Below are 16520 nucleotides of genomic sequence, written 5' to 3'. Positions count from 1 at the left end.
AGCCTGGAGCCCCCACAAGGCTACCTAGGGGCTCACTCGATGGGCCCCTACCTTAAAACACTGTCTCACCTGTTCAAGGAGCTGGTATTCTCCTTGAGGATACTAGCCCTTCAGGACTCAGTGATGCCACCAAGCATCGCAAAACATACTCATTTACAAAATTAGCCGGCTTTCACCAGAAGGAGCTGAAAGCCAACCATGTGCTGAAAGGAGTGAGGCAGCTAGGAAAAGTCTGGAGTCCCAGAGGCAACCCCAGAACCCTGCAGCGAGGGGCGGTGCAAGAGCCCAGGCATTTGAGGGTCAACATTGACTTATGAGAGGGGGTTCTAAAAGAAAAGAAGGGAAGCGACTTAGGACAGAGGCACAGCCGCTGAGGAGGGAATCGGGAGGAGGGCTTCGCACCCTGCCCCTCTGCTGTGTGACTTGGGGCACATCACCTAACCACGCTCAGCCGCTTCACAAACCACCACCAGGAGCATCTCCTGAGCTCCTGTTATTTGCCCAGGCACAGAGGGAAACAGCCAAGCTCAGGCAGAGCCTTTCTCTCTTGATGATGATACACTCTAGCTCATACAGATTTGGTTTAGAAACCCAGATGTCTGTTAGCATGCTCTTGGAATGGGAGCCTATTGAAGTAGAGATATAAAAGAGTAGGGGCGGGAAGGAACAGGGCGTATTCTCCGGTAGGCAGGGCTCCATCTGGACAGGAAATGTCACCCCCAGGCAGCACCATGCTTCACTATGTTCTAAAAAGAAAAAGCCACATCAATCTCACTGCACCTGCTTCTGTGTGACTTCACTTCTAGAAGTTTCTGTAGCAGGTGTATTTCAATTAGGAATTTAAACTAATCCTCTCTCTCTCTCTCTCTCTCTGTGTGTGTGTGTGTGTGTGTGTGTGTGTGTGTGTGTGTCTGGCAGGGGATGTGGTGTCCCCCAGCATCCATCCTTCTCTCTCCCATTGTGATAGCACCCTTGACTCTTAGGTACCTGACTGCCCTAAATAAAAAAATATTTTTCCCAGATTTCCTGTAGCTGAGTATGTCCACATCACTTATTCTGGTCAATGAGATGTAAGTAAAAGTGTTGGGCACAACCTTCAGTAATCTTCCTTAAGAGATACTTGCATATGCCCTTTGCCTCTCTGTTTCCTCCTAAATTCCTTCCTGCTAGCTGGGAAGCAGATATGATGGCTGGAGTTGGAGCAGCCTTCTAGACCAGGAAGTAAACAGTGAAGCAAAGATGGAAGGATTATAGAGCCTGAAGGATTTTCGGTCTCTCCAAGGAAAGAAAACATACTAGACAGGAGCCGCACAGGCACATTCATTCCTCTCTAATTACCAGACCCATGTGCTGCACGATGGTGAAGCCATAATGAGCCAGTCCAGTCCAACCTCACCCTGGGCCTGCCCCCACCTGCCTTGGGATACTCTCAGCACCGCACCCATTCCTCCTTCCACTTCCACCTGGAGCAACTCAGGAGCCCGCCCCCCCACCTTCCTGCACGTGCTTTTCCCAATGTCCATGAATGGGTGTGCAAGCCTCTGAGGGTCTGTGTGCGTGTATGTGCGTGAGAGAGAGTGGGTGCATGCAGGTGGAAATGGAGGAGATAAGAGGTCCTCACAGTCCACTGCCTCAGTGTATGTCCCCCTGACCAAACTCAGGGCTAGCCTGGGTAGCAGTCTTCTATCTCTGAGCCATGCCTCTCAATCACCTGCTCCTTCTGCTCCAGCTGACGCCCCCAGAGTCATCCCAAGAAGGTGGTCTAGAACCACAGACGTGGAGACAGCTGAGCTTTGAATCCTGGCCATACCCCCTCCACCATCTGAGGCTCACAGACTGAGAGTAGGAGGCAGGAGATGGCTAATTTGGTTTCCAAGGAACACAGGATGGACCCCAGGTGTTTTGTAAACCTTGGTTCATTTCCTCTGCACATCGGCCCTGTGGAGCAGACAATTTTTACCCCCAAATTAAAGGAACCTGAGACTCGGTGATTTGCCCACCCTCGCCCAGCTGCTACAGGGTGTCTCTGAGGTTTTATCCTAGGGTCTTGACACTGTCCCTGTGGCCCCTGGCTCCAGGAGGAAGCAGGCTCCAAAGGCCCTCAGAAGAGGGACATGGGAGGGCAGAGATGCCATTCTAAGCCTGCAGATTGAAGAGGGGACCTGGGGAAGGATGGCTCTAACCCACCCACCACTCCAACTGCGGCCCCTGTTGGGTCTATAGGGCTCTGGGAGGAGTGCCTGCCACCCACTACCACTGAGGTCCATCCTGCCTGACCCCATGGCTCTGGTCAGAGGGGTCCTTCTCATCGTGGGCTTATCACCACATTGCCGCTGTCCTTCCCAAGGCAGCATAGTTTGGTCCTTTCCCAGGGGGTCTTTCCTCTCTCAGAGGGGTGGGCAGGGCTGTCAGTCTCCCCCAGGGGATCCCTTTGGGGCAGGTCCGGGCTGGAGCCTCCACATCCTCCTGCCAACGCCCAGAGAAGCGCAGCTGACAGCCAGGGGACAATCCAGGCGCCAGCCGGACAGCGCCCAACTCTGCAGACCCGGCACCCCACCAAAAATGGGTTCTGCAGTCTAGAAGACTCCCTCTAAGTCTTCAGGACTCCAGCACGTGCTTCAGGGAGCCCGTCTTTTGGCACCTATTAATAAAAACAACTACTCTAAACATCAGGGGGATCCATATACCCACTCTCTAGATTTGCTAGTTCGTTCTAATACAGTAGCCACATGTGGCTATTTGAATTTAAATTAATTAAAATCAAAGAGAATTAAAAACTCAGCTCCTCAGTTGCACTAACAAGATTTCCAGTGATCACCAGCCACATGACCCTGGTGGTTATCTTACTGGACAGAACAGCACAGAACATCTCCATCAGCTCAGAAAATTCTATCGGGCAGTGCTGCTCTAGATGGTAACCCCAAGGGGAAGGGGGATCTCTGGCACCCAAACCCTGCTGAGGGGCAGCTGCCTTCTGTCCCAGGCAGGCAGCAGGTGAGATGGGCCACCATAGGCTGGCCCCAGAATCGACCCCCCTCCCTCCAGACTCTCTCTACTTCACCACCAGAGGCACCTTCCAACTCAGAAGGCCACGGGGCTGGAGGGGTGAGGTAGAGGGTAGGGGGGTTTTCCCACATTAGCCTGGACTCCATGGAGCCCTGAAGGGGAGGCTGGCGAGAAGTTGTCATTCCTGCTAACATTTCTTGGCTTCAACCTTCCCGCCCTTTTCGGAAGGAACTCAGGGGCGGATGGCCGGCTCCAGCCCGTGGCAGGGCGCCTCCTTCCCAGTCCTGAGCCGCGGGCGTCCTCCCGGGAGTTCCCCACCCTCTCCGCAGCCCTCTGCTGCCCTCCCGGGCCCGCCAGGCCGCACTCACCGACGACGCGGGCGCCGGGCTCGGCAGCAGGAGCACCAGCAGGAGCAGCCGCATCTCCCCCTGCGGGAAGGACCACGTCAGAGCCCGCGCGCGGGGCAGTGGCAAGGGGCCGCCCCCTCCGCGACAACCCCGGGGCTCAGGCCACTGCCTCGATTGGGGGCGCGGGGTGCGCGCGCGTGTCATTCCCGCCCCGTTGCCCACAGGTGGCCGGGACCCCCGCAGAGACAGGAGACGGAGCGCCGCGGGGCTCGAGAGAACCTTGGAGCGACCCTCGCGGGAAGGAGAGGAAGCTCACCTACCATTGGCAGAAGCTCAGGAACAGCTTATTTCAGGGTTTTAGAAAAAAAGGGGAGTGGGTGGGAAGGAGGGCAATTAAAAATACTATGTTTTTTAAAAATCAGGGACTTCAGAATCAAAGTAATCAGACTCACTGAATTTTTAATTCAGCAGAGATTTCTTTTTTAAAGAGCCATCGGTATTTTTTAAAAACTCGTTAATATTATGTGGATTTTTAAAAGCCTCTGAAGACACCTTTTAAAAATGTTAATTGTATCCTATTGTAAACGCAAGCCAGCTTTTCTCTGCCCAGGGAAAGCTCCACAAGCAGGCTCCTTAACCTGTACGTAAGCAGTGCATGTGCACTGTGCGTGTACAGCGTGTGCAATGTTTGTGTAGAATGTGTGCAGTGCGTGCATGCATGCATGCGTGTGCACCGGCAGCGTGTGCCCTTGTGCGGGATGTGTGCACGTGTACGGTGTGTGCGCTGTGTGGTGTACGCCTGCCCCGCACACGTGCAGTACGCAATGTGGACGCATGTATGTACGCGTCGCTGTACTGGAGAATGACATAAGTGCGCCGTTGGGTGGAAACATCAGATAAACAAGTACTGACTTGTATATTTAAATTTGAAAGTCTGTGCTTCTATCAATATTCTCTCTAATTAAAAAAATGTTAAACGGCTTCGGTTTACAAGGATAAAATAGAGCAGAAGGGCAGGTTCAGCAAAATTTAAACTGACACTTTTAACCATACTCGTTAATTTGGCACGAACAATGACTCATTTAGTCATTGTTTTCACGTAGGCAAATCAGAGATTCCTAGGATTGACAGTGGGTTGGGGAGACTGTTTGCTGCCTGCCGTCTGCCTGGCCCTGCTGTGCAGCAGCTCCCACAACAACATCGGTGCAGGAAGGGGGAGCAGGCATTACTGAAGGAGCCTCATTCTAGGGCTAATGACAAAAATGAGGAATGGGCTCTGCTTCATCCATAGGAGACATGCCTTTAGAGGGGGGGCTGAACCGAAGGGGGAGACTAAAGGAAGCGCCGGGGGAAAGAATTTTACTGATAATATAATTGCTCCCACTATTGCCACCACCGCTACAATTATCACTGGCCCACGATCCCATATCTGCTATTCCAAAGCCGCCAAAGCATGAAAACTTAAGTTTTTGAAAACTTATTGGGTAGCCAAAACAAAAGTCCTGACCGACTCCAGGGTGGGAATGGTCCAGGGTCTTGGCCACTGGGAGACTCTGCGGACCGACTCTGTGGGCGGGGCGGCCTCGACCTCCCCCTGCTGCAGGCTCCGGGGGCGCACTGAGCATGCGGTGTGAGTGACCCCAAAACATACGCAAGACCTTGCGAGGAACGCGTCTGTTGTGCCGCACTCGGGGCGGGCGTCTGAGGGTCTCTGAGCGCACCTTCTCCCGCCCCACCGACCAGCAGGCGCCGAGGCCCCCAGGCCAGCACGATTCCCTTCCCCGTGCACCCCACCCAGGGACCCTGCCCCGCGTTTGCCCGCCCTGGGCTTACCCAGCGTCCCGCCGCCCGGCTCCGGGAACGTGCCGCACCGACTCCCTTCCAGACCCGGAGAACGGCCCCGCGCCCCGCCCCGCCCACCCCCACCCTAGTCGGGGGAACGCGCCGGGCGCTCGGGGTCAAAGGCTGAAGGGTGCCATTTCCGACCCGAGGCGCGGGGCCGCCAGGCAGGTGCAGTCAGCAACGGGGGGTCGGGCCGGGCACGCCAGGCCCACGGCCTCAGCGGCACCTCCGCGGAGAGGACACGCTGGGTCTCCCGAGTTCTCGGTCTCGGCGGCGGCCCTGGCTGCCACATCCGACCCCAGGAAGGTGGGGAGGCGGGACTCTGCGCGGTGCCGCCCGCGGGGTTCGCGGCGCGTCGGCCGGGTACAGCCCCCGCGGGTGGCCCCCCCGGAGGGCGCGCGGGGCCAAGCGGTGACCCGACCCTGCGCCCGCGGCGGCGAGAAGAGCCGAGGCGCGGGTCTGCTCCGGTAGTTCCCACTTCCTCCGACGTCGCTGTGCCCCAAAGCCAGGCGGGCGACTTCCCACAGAAGCCCGTTGCCGCCCCCCGCCGCCGAGCGCTGTTTCCTTTCCCTCCGCCTGCCTACCTACCTCTCGGGGCGCGGTGGCCGCCCCAATCCGAGCCCGGAAGGTTTTCCCGGCAGAGCCGAATGCCCGTGGAGGTTGGATTTTTCCAAACAATTGGAATGTAGACTCGTTTCCGCCCCCACCCTGCCTGCTGACACCCACCCAGCCGCGCTGGGAGTACAGTGCCCCGAGGAGGGGGCCCGCGGTGACTAGGGCCTCCACCCCACTGGGTTTGTGCCAAGGCTTAGCTTGTCTTCCATCCTGCCGGCACCTGGTCTTTCCTCTCTTGGGCCAGAGCCAGTCACCTCTGCAAGTCCGTTCCTTTTCTTCAAGCCTTCCGAATCTGTGCCCTACCCTCACATCACACATTTGTGTCCAGTCACTTCCTTGTCCCCCATCCCTGAACTCTGCACTTCAGCCACAACTGAGTTTCGCATACACATTGCTGCTGTTTCCCACCTCCCAGCCGCTTCTCCACTGCCTAGAATGCCTTGCTAATTCCCTCTGCTTGACTAACTCCTACTCATCCCTCAACACCTTGGTCAAATGTCACCTCCTCTGTGAAGCCTTCCCTAACACCACTGCAGGTAGCGCTCCCTCAGTTTTCATCCCTGTCTGCTGTAGTTCTCTGGTACATCACATTGTGGTGTCAGTCTCTGGCTCATCTGTGAAGTTCCTGAGGGTAAGGCCTGCCACACAACTTAAAAAAAGAAAAATTACTTTGCCGGTGCTAGTTCACTAATAGGCATCATGATAGGGGCTCGATAAATGTGATAAATTTAATTTCCTTCCTTGGCTGTCCTCTTTCTCAACCAAGTAACTCCTTGTTTGCCATCCCTTTTTTGGAACTGACGTTTACCCATCCCTAGAAAAATGGCCCTATGTCTAGTATACATTGTGAGGCAGGGAGGTCACAAAGGCTGGTCCCCTTCCTCCATCCTCTTTTGTGCCAGCCCCTTGCCTGATCTGGAATGAATCATTTCTCCCCAGCCTCCAGAGAACAGTAACTTGTACTAAGCTCCCCCCCTCTTCAGAACCCTCCTCCCGCAGCACTTCTCTCTGGGCGGCCACTGATGCTCAGATGAAATGCTTATTTAAAATATAAACAATTTAAACCAGGCCCATTTCTTACCCATCAATGAAGAAAAAAAGGAGCAGCAGCTGTGTAGCATGGGCCTCCAGGGAGTTGTGTGAATTCTTAGGCAAAGATAAAGCTTGGCAGAGAAAGGAGAGTGGAATTACCCAGAGTTTCTTTAGAGAAGGAAAATAGTTTCTTCCATTTCCCCACTCCCTGCCCCCTCCAGTCTGGAGTCTTGGACACTTGGCCCCCTGTTTCGTGGGAGGTGGCAGCTTTTCCATGCTATGGAGTGTGTGGTGGGTGGCCAAAGTCCAAGGACTTCACCTTCCCGCTCTGTTCCTATGTTTTCTTTTGATCCCTTCTTCCACATCCAGGCCTATGATTTCTTACTCCCGCCCCAGCTGCAAAGCAGGCCTGAAGTTTGAGGAGGAAGAATCCACACATGGTATTAAGGCTCCACCAATGACTGACGTGGGCAAGTACCTCGGAAGGGACCCGGCAGTTAGAGTACGCCGCACTCATTTGGTGGGCCAACAGTGGTTTAGGAAGAAGATTCCAGGAAAAAGTGTGCGCCTCTCCCTCCCATTATAAATCCCCATTCTGCACCGGCCCTATGTCTCTCACTGGCTGCACCAGACACCCCCTTCCATCTGAGTTGTAGGGGCAGCCCAGGGAGGCAGAAAGAGCACAGCTTTTGGGGCATACAGACCTGGGTTGGAAACCTGCTGTGCCTCTGAGTATCGGTGAACTTGAGCAAGCCATGTCGCCTCCATAAGCTTCACTCAGCCTGCTCACTTGAGCCTCACACAGAGGGTGGTGGAGTAGGGAAGTAACTGGCTTCCATACAGCTCCTACTAGGTACTGAGTAAAAATTAGTTCCTCCTTTAATGGGACAATAGAAGAAAAAATTGGAATGTAGACCGTAAGCTTTATATCCAGGTTAATTTTCTTGAACTTGATGATTGACTTGAGGGGGCCACAGAAATGAATATCCCTGTTCTTAGGAAATATACCTGCCAGTGTTAAGTGTTCAAGGAGCATGACGGATGTTTGCAACCTACTCTCAGATGTTTAGAGAATAAATAGATAAGCAGAATGATACAATGAAAGCGGCAGAATGTTAGAAGTTCATAAATCTGCATATCTGGATAGGGATATATTGGAATTCTCTGCATAGCTTCTGTATTGTTTCTACAACCATCTTATCAGTTTGAAATTATTTAAAAAGAAAAAGAAGTTCTCTCTCTGCCCCATGCTCCCTCTACCTGTATCCTGGTGTGCCAGTTTAAATCTGCTGTGTACCCCAGAAAAGCCAAGTTGTTTAATCCTCATTCAATATTGCTGGGTGGAAGCTATCTTTTTTTTTAATTGTTTCCGTGGAGATATGACCCACCCAATTATGGGTGGTAACTTTCAATTAGATGATTTCCATGGAGGTGTGTCTCCACCCATTCAAGATGGGGTTGCTTACCGGAGCAGTTTAAGAAGGAATCATCTTGGAAAAGTTTCAGAACGAACAGCCAGAGATCTTTGGAGGTGCAGAAGGAAGGTACCCCCAGGGAAGACTTATGAAATGAGGAGAGAGAGCTAGCAGATGTCGCTGTGTGCCCTCCCGGCTGAAGAGGTGTCCAGAACCCAAAGACCCCAATACACACCAGCCACATGACTTCCCAGCTGACAGAGCTGTTCCAGACAGCATCAGTCTTTCTTGAGTGAAGGTAACTTCTTGTTGGTGCTTTAATTTGGACATTTTCATGGCCTTAGAACTGTAAACTTGCAACTTAATCAATTCCCTTTTAAAAAGCTATTCCATTGCTGGTATATTGCATTCTGTCAACTTACAAGCTAAAACACCTAGTTACCTTACGTTTTCATCATCCCTGCAGATCCCAGGTCCAGGAACCAGGCCGGGAAATCAGTGACCAGTCTGTGGTTGGGTTGCAGAAGAAGGCTGTAGGGAGAAGTGAGAACACAAAACCTCCAGAGCCTTTGGCCCATCTGCTCCAGGAACTCCCCTCACACCTGCCTCTGTGCTCCACTGGGGCCAGCTTTGCTCTAGCAACTGCAGTGGTCTTTCTTCTTGCCTCTAAATTGTGAACTTTTTCAGGGCAAAGATCTGTCCTTTTCATCCTTGCACCTATACCAGGTAAGGTTTGTGGCAGCCCTGAAGGTGTGTCTCTTGAGAGCTTGTGGTGTAAAGCTGGCTGAGCACAGCCTCCAGGCCTCCTGAAATCTCTATTTCTCCTTCCCCCTTGATCTTCACAGACATTTCTCCACTAAGTTCCTTGAAAATCTAGTCCTATTTTGGCGTCTGCTTCTTCAGGGAATGAAGTGACACAGGGTTCTTGGTTGCAAACCACAGAAAAGGACTTAGTTAACTTAAACAGAGAAGTTATTACCTAGAGGAGAACATTGTGCACTCATGGAATCGACAAGCAGGCTGAAGAATCAGGCACAGAAAGAGCTGGGACCCCTGCCATGGCCCAGGAACAGTTCTGGTTAGGAGCTAGCCCACTGGACATTGGACTGCTGCCACCACCACTTTTAGGCAATTCTGACCTTTGCCACCTGCTACTCCCAAGATAAAAACCTAAGTTGTCCTTGTCTGCTCAAACCCCAGCAGGACCATGCTCTATCCTGGCTGCCAGGACCTGAGAATACAAGAATTGGGAGGCCCCCCAAATGGGAAGGGGTTCCTATGCTGGGCCACCCCCAGAAAATAAGTGTCTGCTACTCCCTGCAGCACCTCATACACAGGAGTTCTCATATTCTTGTTAGTACAATTTGGGTGATGCTGCTTCTCTTCTTCCTTCTTGAAGTGGGGGTTGTTCTTCCATTTACTCATTCCTTGAATATTTGAGTGCCTATTTGGTGTCAGAAGCTGGAAATAGACCCATCCAGTGGTGGTAAATGCTTACCAACCTGCTATGTGTGTATGTGTATGTGTGTGTGTGGTAGTGGGGGGGGGGGGGAGCCCTGCTTTGTAGCTGTTTTAGTCTGCCAAAGCTGCCACAATGCAACATACCAGGGATGGATTGGCTTTTAATAAAAGAGGACTTGCTTAGTTAAAAAGTTGTAGTTCTTCAGAGGAAAGGCAGCTAACTTTCATCTGAGGTTCTCTGCTGTCTGCTGGTCTTCCTTCCTAACTTCTGGGTTCCAACAGCTTCCCCCGGGGTGATTCCTTTCTGCATCTCCAAACATCTGGGCTGAGCTGTGAGTGCTGAGATGAAGCTGTGAGTGCTGAGATAAAGCTGTGAGTGCTGAGATGAAGTTTGCTGAGCTGCTTGGACTGTGCTGCGTTGACCTCTCTTCTGACCTCTCTCTTTTAAGCCTCCAGCTAACTAAATTAAACATCATTCATTGTGGAAGGCACTCCCCCTAGCCGACTGCAGATGTAATCAGCTACAGGTGAGTTTCATGTGCCAATGGTTCAAGTCCACAGCAACAGAACTAGGCACCATCACTTGGCCAAGTTGATACCTGAACACATCTACCACATGTCCATCCCTGTCAACTTGGCAACTATACACATCACATTAAACCATACCTAAAAGGCAAAAATTCTCTTCTGGCTCCGGACTTGTGAAACTCAAAACAAGTTATCTGCTGCCAATACGCAAACAAAGGACAGATATGATACATGTTTCATTTCCAAAGAAGGGTCTGGACAAACTCCATGAGAGGCTCACTGGCTGAAAAAATAGTGAAGGAGTGTCTCTTCTTCCTTAAAAGTCTTCAACTGATTGGATTAGCTTGTTTTTGGAGACACATCTTTGTTGATCTCAGACGTAATCAGCCACACACCACATATGCAATCAACTGGTTAGCCATGAAATATCCTTGCAGCAATGGTCAGAAACCAGTGCTTGCCTGATCAGACAACTGGGCATAATCATTTGGTGAAGTTGACACCAGAATCTAACCATCACAGTAGCATTGACCAAATCCCTGGTGTAAATGTTCCCAATCGCTGTTTTCAAGCTATCAAGGCGATGTCACTAAACAAGTAGTTGGGAAGAAAAGTACCGTCAGCATTCCCAATCCTGGGAGAGCCAGCTCCAATGCACCACGTCAGCCTTGCACTCTGGAAGTTTGCATTCTTTTAGGGGACTACATTGTAGTGTTATATTTTAATTTAGAATAAAACAATTCTTACAACCTGAATATTAAAATATTTCCATTCTAAAAGTCACAGAACTTATGCTATAGCCCACTAAGAGTCCATAAGCGAAAAAAAAAAATGTATGTTTCAACCTCCAAAACATATATCCACTTGCCTTAATAGAGTCATTCAAAGGATAGGAGGATGAGGAAGGAGAGAGTTAAATACTTCTATATCAGCTTTTGCAATGTGACTGTGTAGTTGTGAAAACCTTGTGTCTGATGTTCCTTTTATCTACCTTATTGACAGACAAGTAGAACATATGGATTAAAAATAAATAAATAATGGAACAAATGTTAAAATAAATTTAGTAGATTGAAATGCTAGTGATCAATAAAAAGGAGAGGTAAGGGGTATGGTATGTATGAGTTTTTTTCTGTTTTCTTTTTATTTCTTTTTCTGAATTGATGCAAATGTTCTGAGAAATGATCATGATGATGAATATACAACTATGTGATGATTTTGTGAGTAACTGATTATATAACAAGAATGGAATGATCATATGGTAAGAATATTTGTGTTTGTGTGTGGTTATGTTTCATAAAAAAATGGTTATGGAGAAGACTACACAACTATGTCATGATATTGTGAGTCATTGATTGTATACCATGTATGGACTGTATGTTTGTGAAGATTTGTCAGTAAAAATATTAAAAAAAAATACTTCTATATCCCACATCAATCCCTTTTGTTTCTCTCATTCTCATATCCACACCTGCTCTTTGAAATACCAAGCAAGATCACCAGAATGAGAAGTCCAATGCCCAGAGTGCCTGACAAGTGGCTGTCATAAACCACCTGGCTTTTGACAGGAGGAGATTGTTGTTTAACTTAAACCTGGGACAGAAATATACCTCTCCCTACCCTCTGTTCAAACGTGAAAGCCAACCAGAGAGAAAGAACCAAGTGTCCCTGGGGTGCTCCTCAGTGACACGGGGCCTAATGTGTACCTATCCTGTCTGCCCCAACCTCAGTAAGGATACCAGGAGGATGGTGACACCATGTGAAGAAACTAGGGACAGAACACTACCCTGGAGAATGAGACCTGAGCCAGGAGAGCAGCAGGGAAGAGGGAACAGAAGGGGCTATCCAGACAACCTCTCCTTATTGGCCCCCATATGGCAGATCCAGCCCTGAAATCTCATTCCCTTCCTTACACAAGGGAACACACAACCCCCCTTCTGCAAGGATCTCGGTTACAGTCTCCTTTGGAGAAGCTCAATATCTGAACACTCTTTAAGAGCCTAAATGAACCCCCCTAAGCCCCCTCAGTTTCCTGACAAAGGTCAATGCAAGGTATGAGGTCAGCCAGCAGAGAAAATGTCAAAGAAGAGCCTTAACATAAACCAAATTAACAAGATTCTATACAAAAGAGAGAAACCAATCTTCAGAATAATTTCATCAAATTAATCAGATTTCTAGATAAGCAAAAAATTTTAAGCCATATCAAGAAACAGAAAGATATGGCCCAGGCAAGCAAAGTAATTAAACAGTCAAAGGAGATATAGAATTTGGAACTAATCAAAGATGTTCACACAAATCTACATCAGTTCAAGGAGATTAAGGAAATTGGCTAAACAGATAAAGGACATTAAGAAGAAACTAGATGAACATAAAGAAGAATTTGAAAGCATGCAAAGAAAAATAACAGAGCTTATGAGAAAGGCACAACAAATGAAATTTAAAGTATGCTAAAGGCATACAACAACAGGTTTGAACAGGCAGAAGAAAGGACCAGCAAACTAGAAGACAAAGCACCCAAAATTAAAAAGACAAAAGAACAAAATGATAAAAGAAGGGAAAAAATTGAACAGGGTTTCAGGGAATTGAAGGCAGCATGAAGCACACAAATACATACATCATTGGTGTACCAGAAGGAGAAGAGAAGGGAAAGGAGACAGAAAGAGGATTTGAGGAAATAATGGCTGAAAACTTCCCAACTTCTTTGAAAGACATGAATGTATATACCAGGAGGCACAATGAACTCTAAACAGAATAATTCCAAATATATCTACTCCAAGACACATACTAATCAGACTGCCAAAGATAAAAGGAGAATTCTGAAAGAATCAAGAGAAAAGTGATCCATCACATACAAGGGATGCTTAATAAGACTTATTGCTGATTTTTCATCAAAAAACTATGGAGATGAGAAGGCAATGAATGGTCTGATATATTAAGATATTGAGAGAGAAAAACTGCCAGCTAAGAATTCTATATTTGGCAAAACTGTCATTCAGAAACAAAGGGAGAGTTTAAAATATTCACAGATAAACAGAAGCTGGGAGAGTTTTTTAACAAGGGACTGGCCCAACAAGAAATACTAGAAGGAGTTCTACAGGCTGAAAAGAGAGACAGGAGAGAGAGACTTAGTGGAGAGTGTAGAAATGAAGATTATCAGTGACGGTAACTAAAAGAGAGACAAAAATAATATATGATTTATGTTCTGGTTTGCAAGCTTCCAGAATGTGATATACCAGAAACAGAACAGCTTTTAAATAGGGGAATTTATTAAATTGTAAGCTTATACTTCTAAGGCTGTGAAAATGTCCAAATTAAAGCAAGGCTATAGAAATATCCAATCTAAGGCATCCAGGGGAAAATACCTTGGTTCAAGAAGGCCAATGACATTTAGGGTTTCTTTCTCAACTGGAAAGGCACATGGCAAACATGGCGGTGTCTGCTAGTTTTCTCTTCAGGATTCTTATTTCATGAAGCTCCACCAGGGGCCTTTTCCTTCTTCATCTCCAAAGGTCTCTGACTGCATAGGCTCTCATGGCTCTTTCCAAGATGATTCCTCTTTTAAAGGATCAAGACTTAATCAAGACCCACCTGGAATATGTGGAGTCACATCTCCCTCTAATAAAAGGTTAATATCCACAATTGGGTTTGTCACACCTTTGTAGATATAATCTAATCAAGTTTCCAACCTATGGTGCTGAATAAGGATTAAAAGAAGTGGCTGCCTCCACATAGGGATCAGAATTAAAACATGGCTTTTCTAGGTTGCATAGTCCTTTCCAACTGGCACAAGTCCTTTGTAAGAGTCAAAGGACAAAATTTTTGAAGTAAGTACTGTCTTTACAGTAATAACATGAATGCTAATGAATTAAACACAACAATAAAAAAGACAAAGATTGGCAAAATGGATAAAAAAAAAATTGATCCAATGAGCTGAGACTCAGCATCAAGGGATTGAGAAAAACCCTAGAATGAGCTAAAACTTAGCATCAAGGGATTGAGAAAACCTTCTTGACCAAAAGGGGGAAGAGTGAAATGAGACAAAGTGTCAATGGCTGAGAGATTCCAAACAGAGTTGAGAGGTTATCCTGGAGGTTATTCTTACGCATTAAGGAGATATCACCTTGTTATCCAAGATGTAATGGAGAGGCTGGAGGGAACTGCCTGAAAATGTAGAGCTGTGTTCCAGTAGCCATGTTTCTTGATGAGGATTGAATAATGATATAGCTTTGACAATGTGACTGTGTGATTGTGAAAACCTTGTGTCTGATGCTCCTTTTATCTACCTTGTCAACAGACAAGTAGAACATATGGAATAAAAATAAATAATATGGGGAACAAAAAAAAATGATCCATCTATATGCTGTCTATAAGAGACTCACCTTAGACCCAAGGATACAAGTAGGTTGAAAGTGAAAGGTTGAAAAAAAGCAATCCATATAAAAAGGAACCAAAAAAAAGCTGGGGGTAGCTATATAATATCTGACAAAATAGATTTTAAATGCAGAATGTTATGAGACAAAGAAGGACATTATATATTAATAAAAGGTATGATCCACCAAGAAGAAATAACAATCAGAAATAGTTATGCACCTAGCAAGGGTGCCCCAAAATACATGAGGCAAGCACTGGATAAACTGAAAAGGACTAATAGATATCTCTACAATAATAGTTGTAGACTTCACTATACCACTCTTATTAATATATAGAACATCTAGACAGAGGATCAATAAGGAAACAGAGAACTTGAATAATATGATAAATGAATGAGACCTAACAGACATTTACAGAACATTGCACCCCAAAACACCAGGATATACATTTTTTCAGGTACTCATGGGTCATTCTCAAGGATAGGCCATATGTTGAGAAACAAAGTGAAGTCTCAATAAATTTACAAAGATTGAAATTTACAGAGCACTTTCTGTAATCATAATGGAATGAAGGTGGAAATCAATAATCAAAAGAGACCTGGAAAATTCAGAAATATATGGAGGTTAAACAACATACTCTTAAACAATCAGTGGTTCAAAGAAGAAATTGCAAGACAAATGAGTAAATATCTCAAGATGAATGAAAACGAGAACACATCATATCAAAACTTATGGGATAGGTTGCATGGGTGGTACAGTGGTAGAATGCTTGCCTGCTATGCAGGAGACCCAGGTTTGATTCCTGGTCTATACACCCAAAAAACAACAACAATAGCAAAGCAACATATGCAGCAAAGGCAGTGCTGAGAGTGGAAATTGATAACCCTAAGCAGCTAAATTAAGAAGGAAGAAAGAGCTTAAAATCAGACTTATCTGCACACCTGGAGGAAACAGAAAAGTAATAGTAAAGAATCCCAAAGCAAGCAAAAAGAAATAACAAAGATTAGAGTGGAAATCAATGGAACTGAGAACAAAAAAACAATAGAGGGAATCAACCAAACCAACAATTGGTTCTTTGAGAAGATCAATAAAATTGACAAGCCCTTAGCTAGACTGACAAATTAAAAAAAGAGAAGATGCAAATAAATAAAATCAGAAATGAGAGGGTGGACATTACTACTGACCCCATAGAAATAGAAAAGATCAGAAGAGGATACTATGAACAACTGTATGCCAACAATTAGACAATTTAGATGAATGAACAATTTTCTACAAACACACGAGAAATACATGAAACACCTCAACAAACCAATCACAAGTAAAGATATTGAATCAGTCATCAAAAACCCATCATCAAAGAAAAGCCTAGGACTAGATGGCTTCACAGATTAATTCTACCAACCATTTCAAGAAGAATTAATGCCAACTGTGCTAGTTTGAAATACCAGAAAAGCCTTGTGCTTTTAATCCAATCTTGTAGGGTCAGACCTATTGTTGGGTGGGACCTTTTAATTAGGTGTTTCCATGGAGATGTGACCCCACCCATTCAAGGTGGGTGTTAATCTGTTTGCTGGACTCCTTAAGGGAGAGACATTTTGGAGAGAGCTCAGAGCCAAGAGAAGCTAAGAGAGAAAGAATATGCTCTAAGAGAAGCCAGAAGAACCCACAGGAGCTGAGAGAGCCATTTTGAAACCAACCTAGGAAAGAAGGCCAGCAGACATTGCCAAGTGCCTTCCATCTATAATGAGGAACTGGGGATGCCAGCAGCTTTTCTCCAAGAAGATATCCTCTTGTTGGTGCTTTAATTTGGACATTTTCACAGCCTTAGAATTGTAACTTGTAACTTAATAAATCCTCTTTGTAAAAGCCAATCAATTTCTGGTATATTGTATTCTGGCAGCTTTACC

The 16520-nt window shown here is 46.9% G+C and overlaps 1 protein-coding gene and 1 non-coding gene across 4 annotated transcripts in view; one reads left to right on the top strand and one right to left on the bottom strand.

Moving 5' to 3' along the window:
- The window catches only part of PAPLN (papilin, proteoglycan like sulfated glycoprotein), a 50009-nt gene extending 43292 nt beyond the window's left edge, over positions 1–6717 (bottom strand). The window contains exons 1-2 of one of the 3 annotated variants that reach the window (XM_077122966.1): positions 5784–6717; positions 3375–3434 (exon numbers count right to left, since the gene is read on the bottom strand). In XM_077122966.1, coding sequence (XP_076979081.1) covers positions 3375–3434; positions 5784–6128 — 405 coding nt within the window. In that variant the 5' untranslated portion in view covers positions 6129–6717. Of the gene's footprint in view, positions 1–3374; positions 3435–5186; positions 5263–5783 lie in introns of those variants that run through there. The other 2 variants (XM_077122965.1, XM_077122967.1) reach the window with 2 other exon arrangements.
- An 8639-nt stretch (positions 6718–15356) lies between these two features.
- Positions 15357–15427, top strand: TRNAS-GCU (transfer RNA serine (anticodon GCU)). Its single transcript has one exon. It is a non-coding gene; the product is annotated as a tRNA-Ser (tRNA).
- Positions 15428–16520: the final 1093 nt, after the last annotated feature.

The sequence above is a fragment of the Tamandua tetradactyla genome, chromosome 12 (genome assembly GCF_023851605.1).
Source record: "Tamandua tetradactyla isolate mTamTet1 chromosome 12, mTamTet1.pri, whole genome shotgun sequence".
Lineage (NCBI taxonomy): Eukaryota > Metazoa > Chordata > Mammalia > Pilosa > Myrmecophagidae > Tamandua > Tamandua tetradactyla.
Note: the sequence above shows the minus strand (reverse complement) of the source record. Positions and strands in the feature narration are given on the sequence as shown.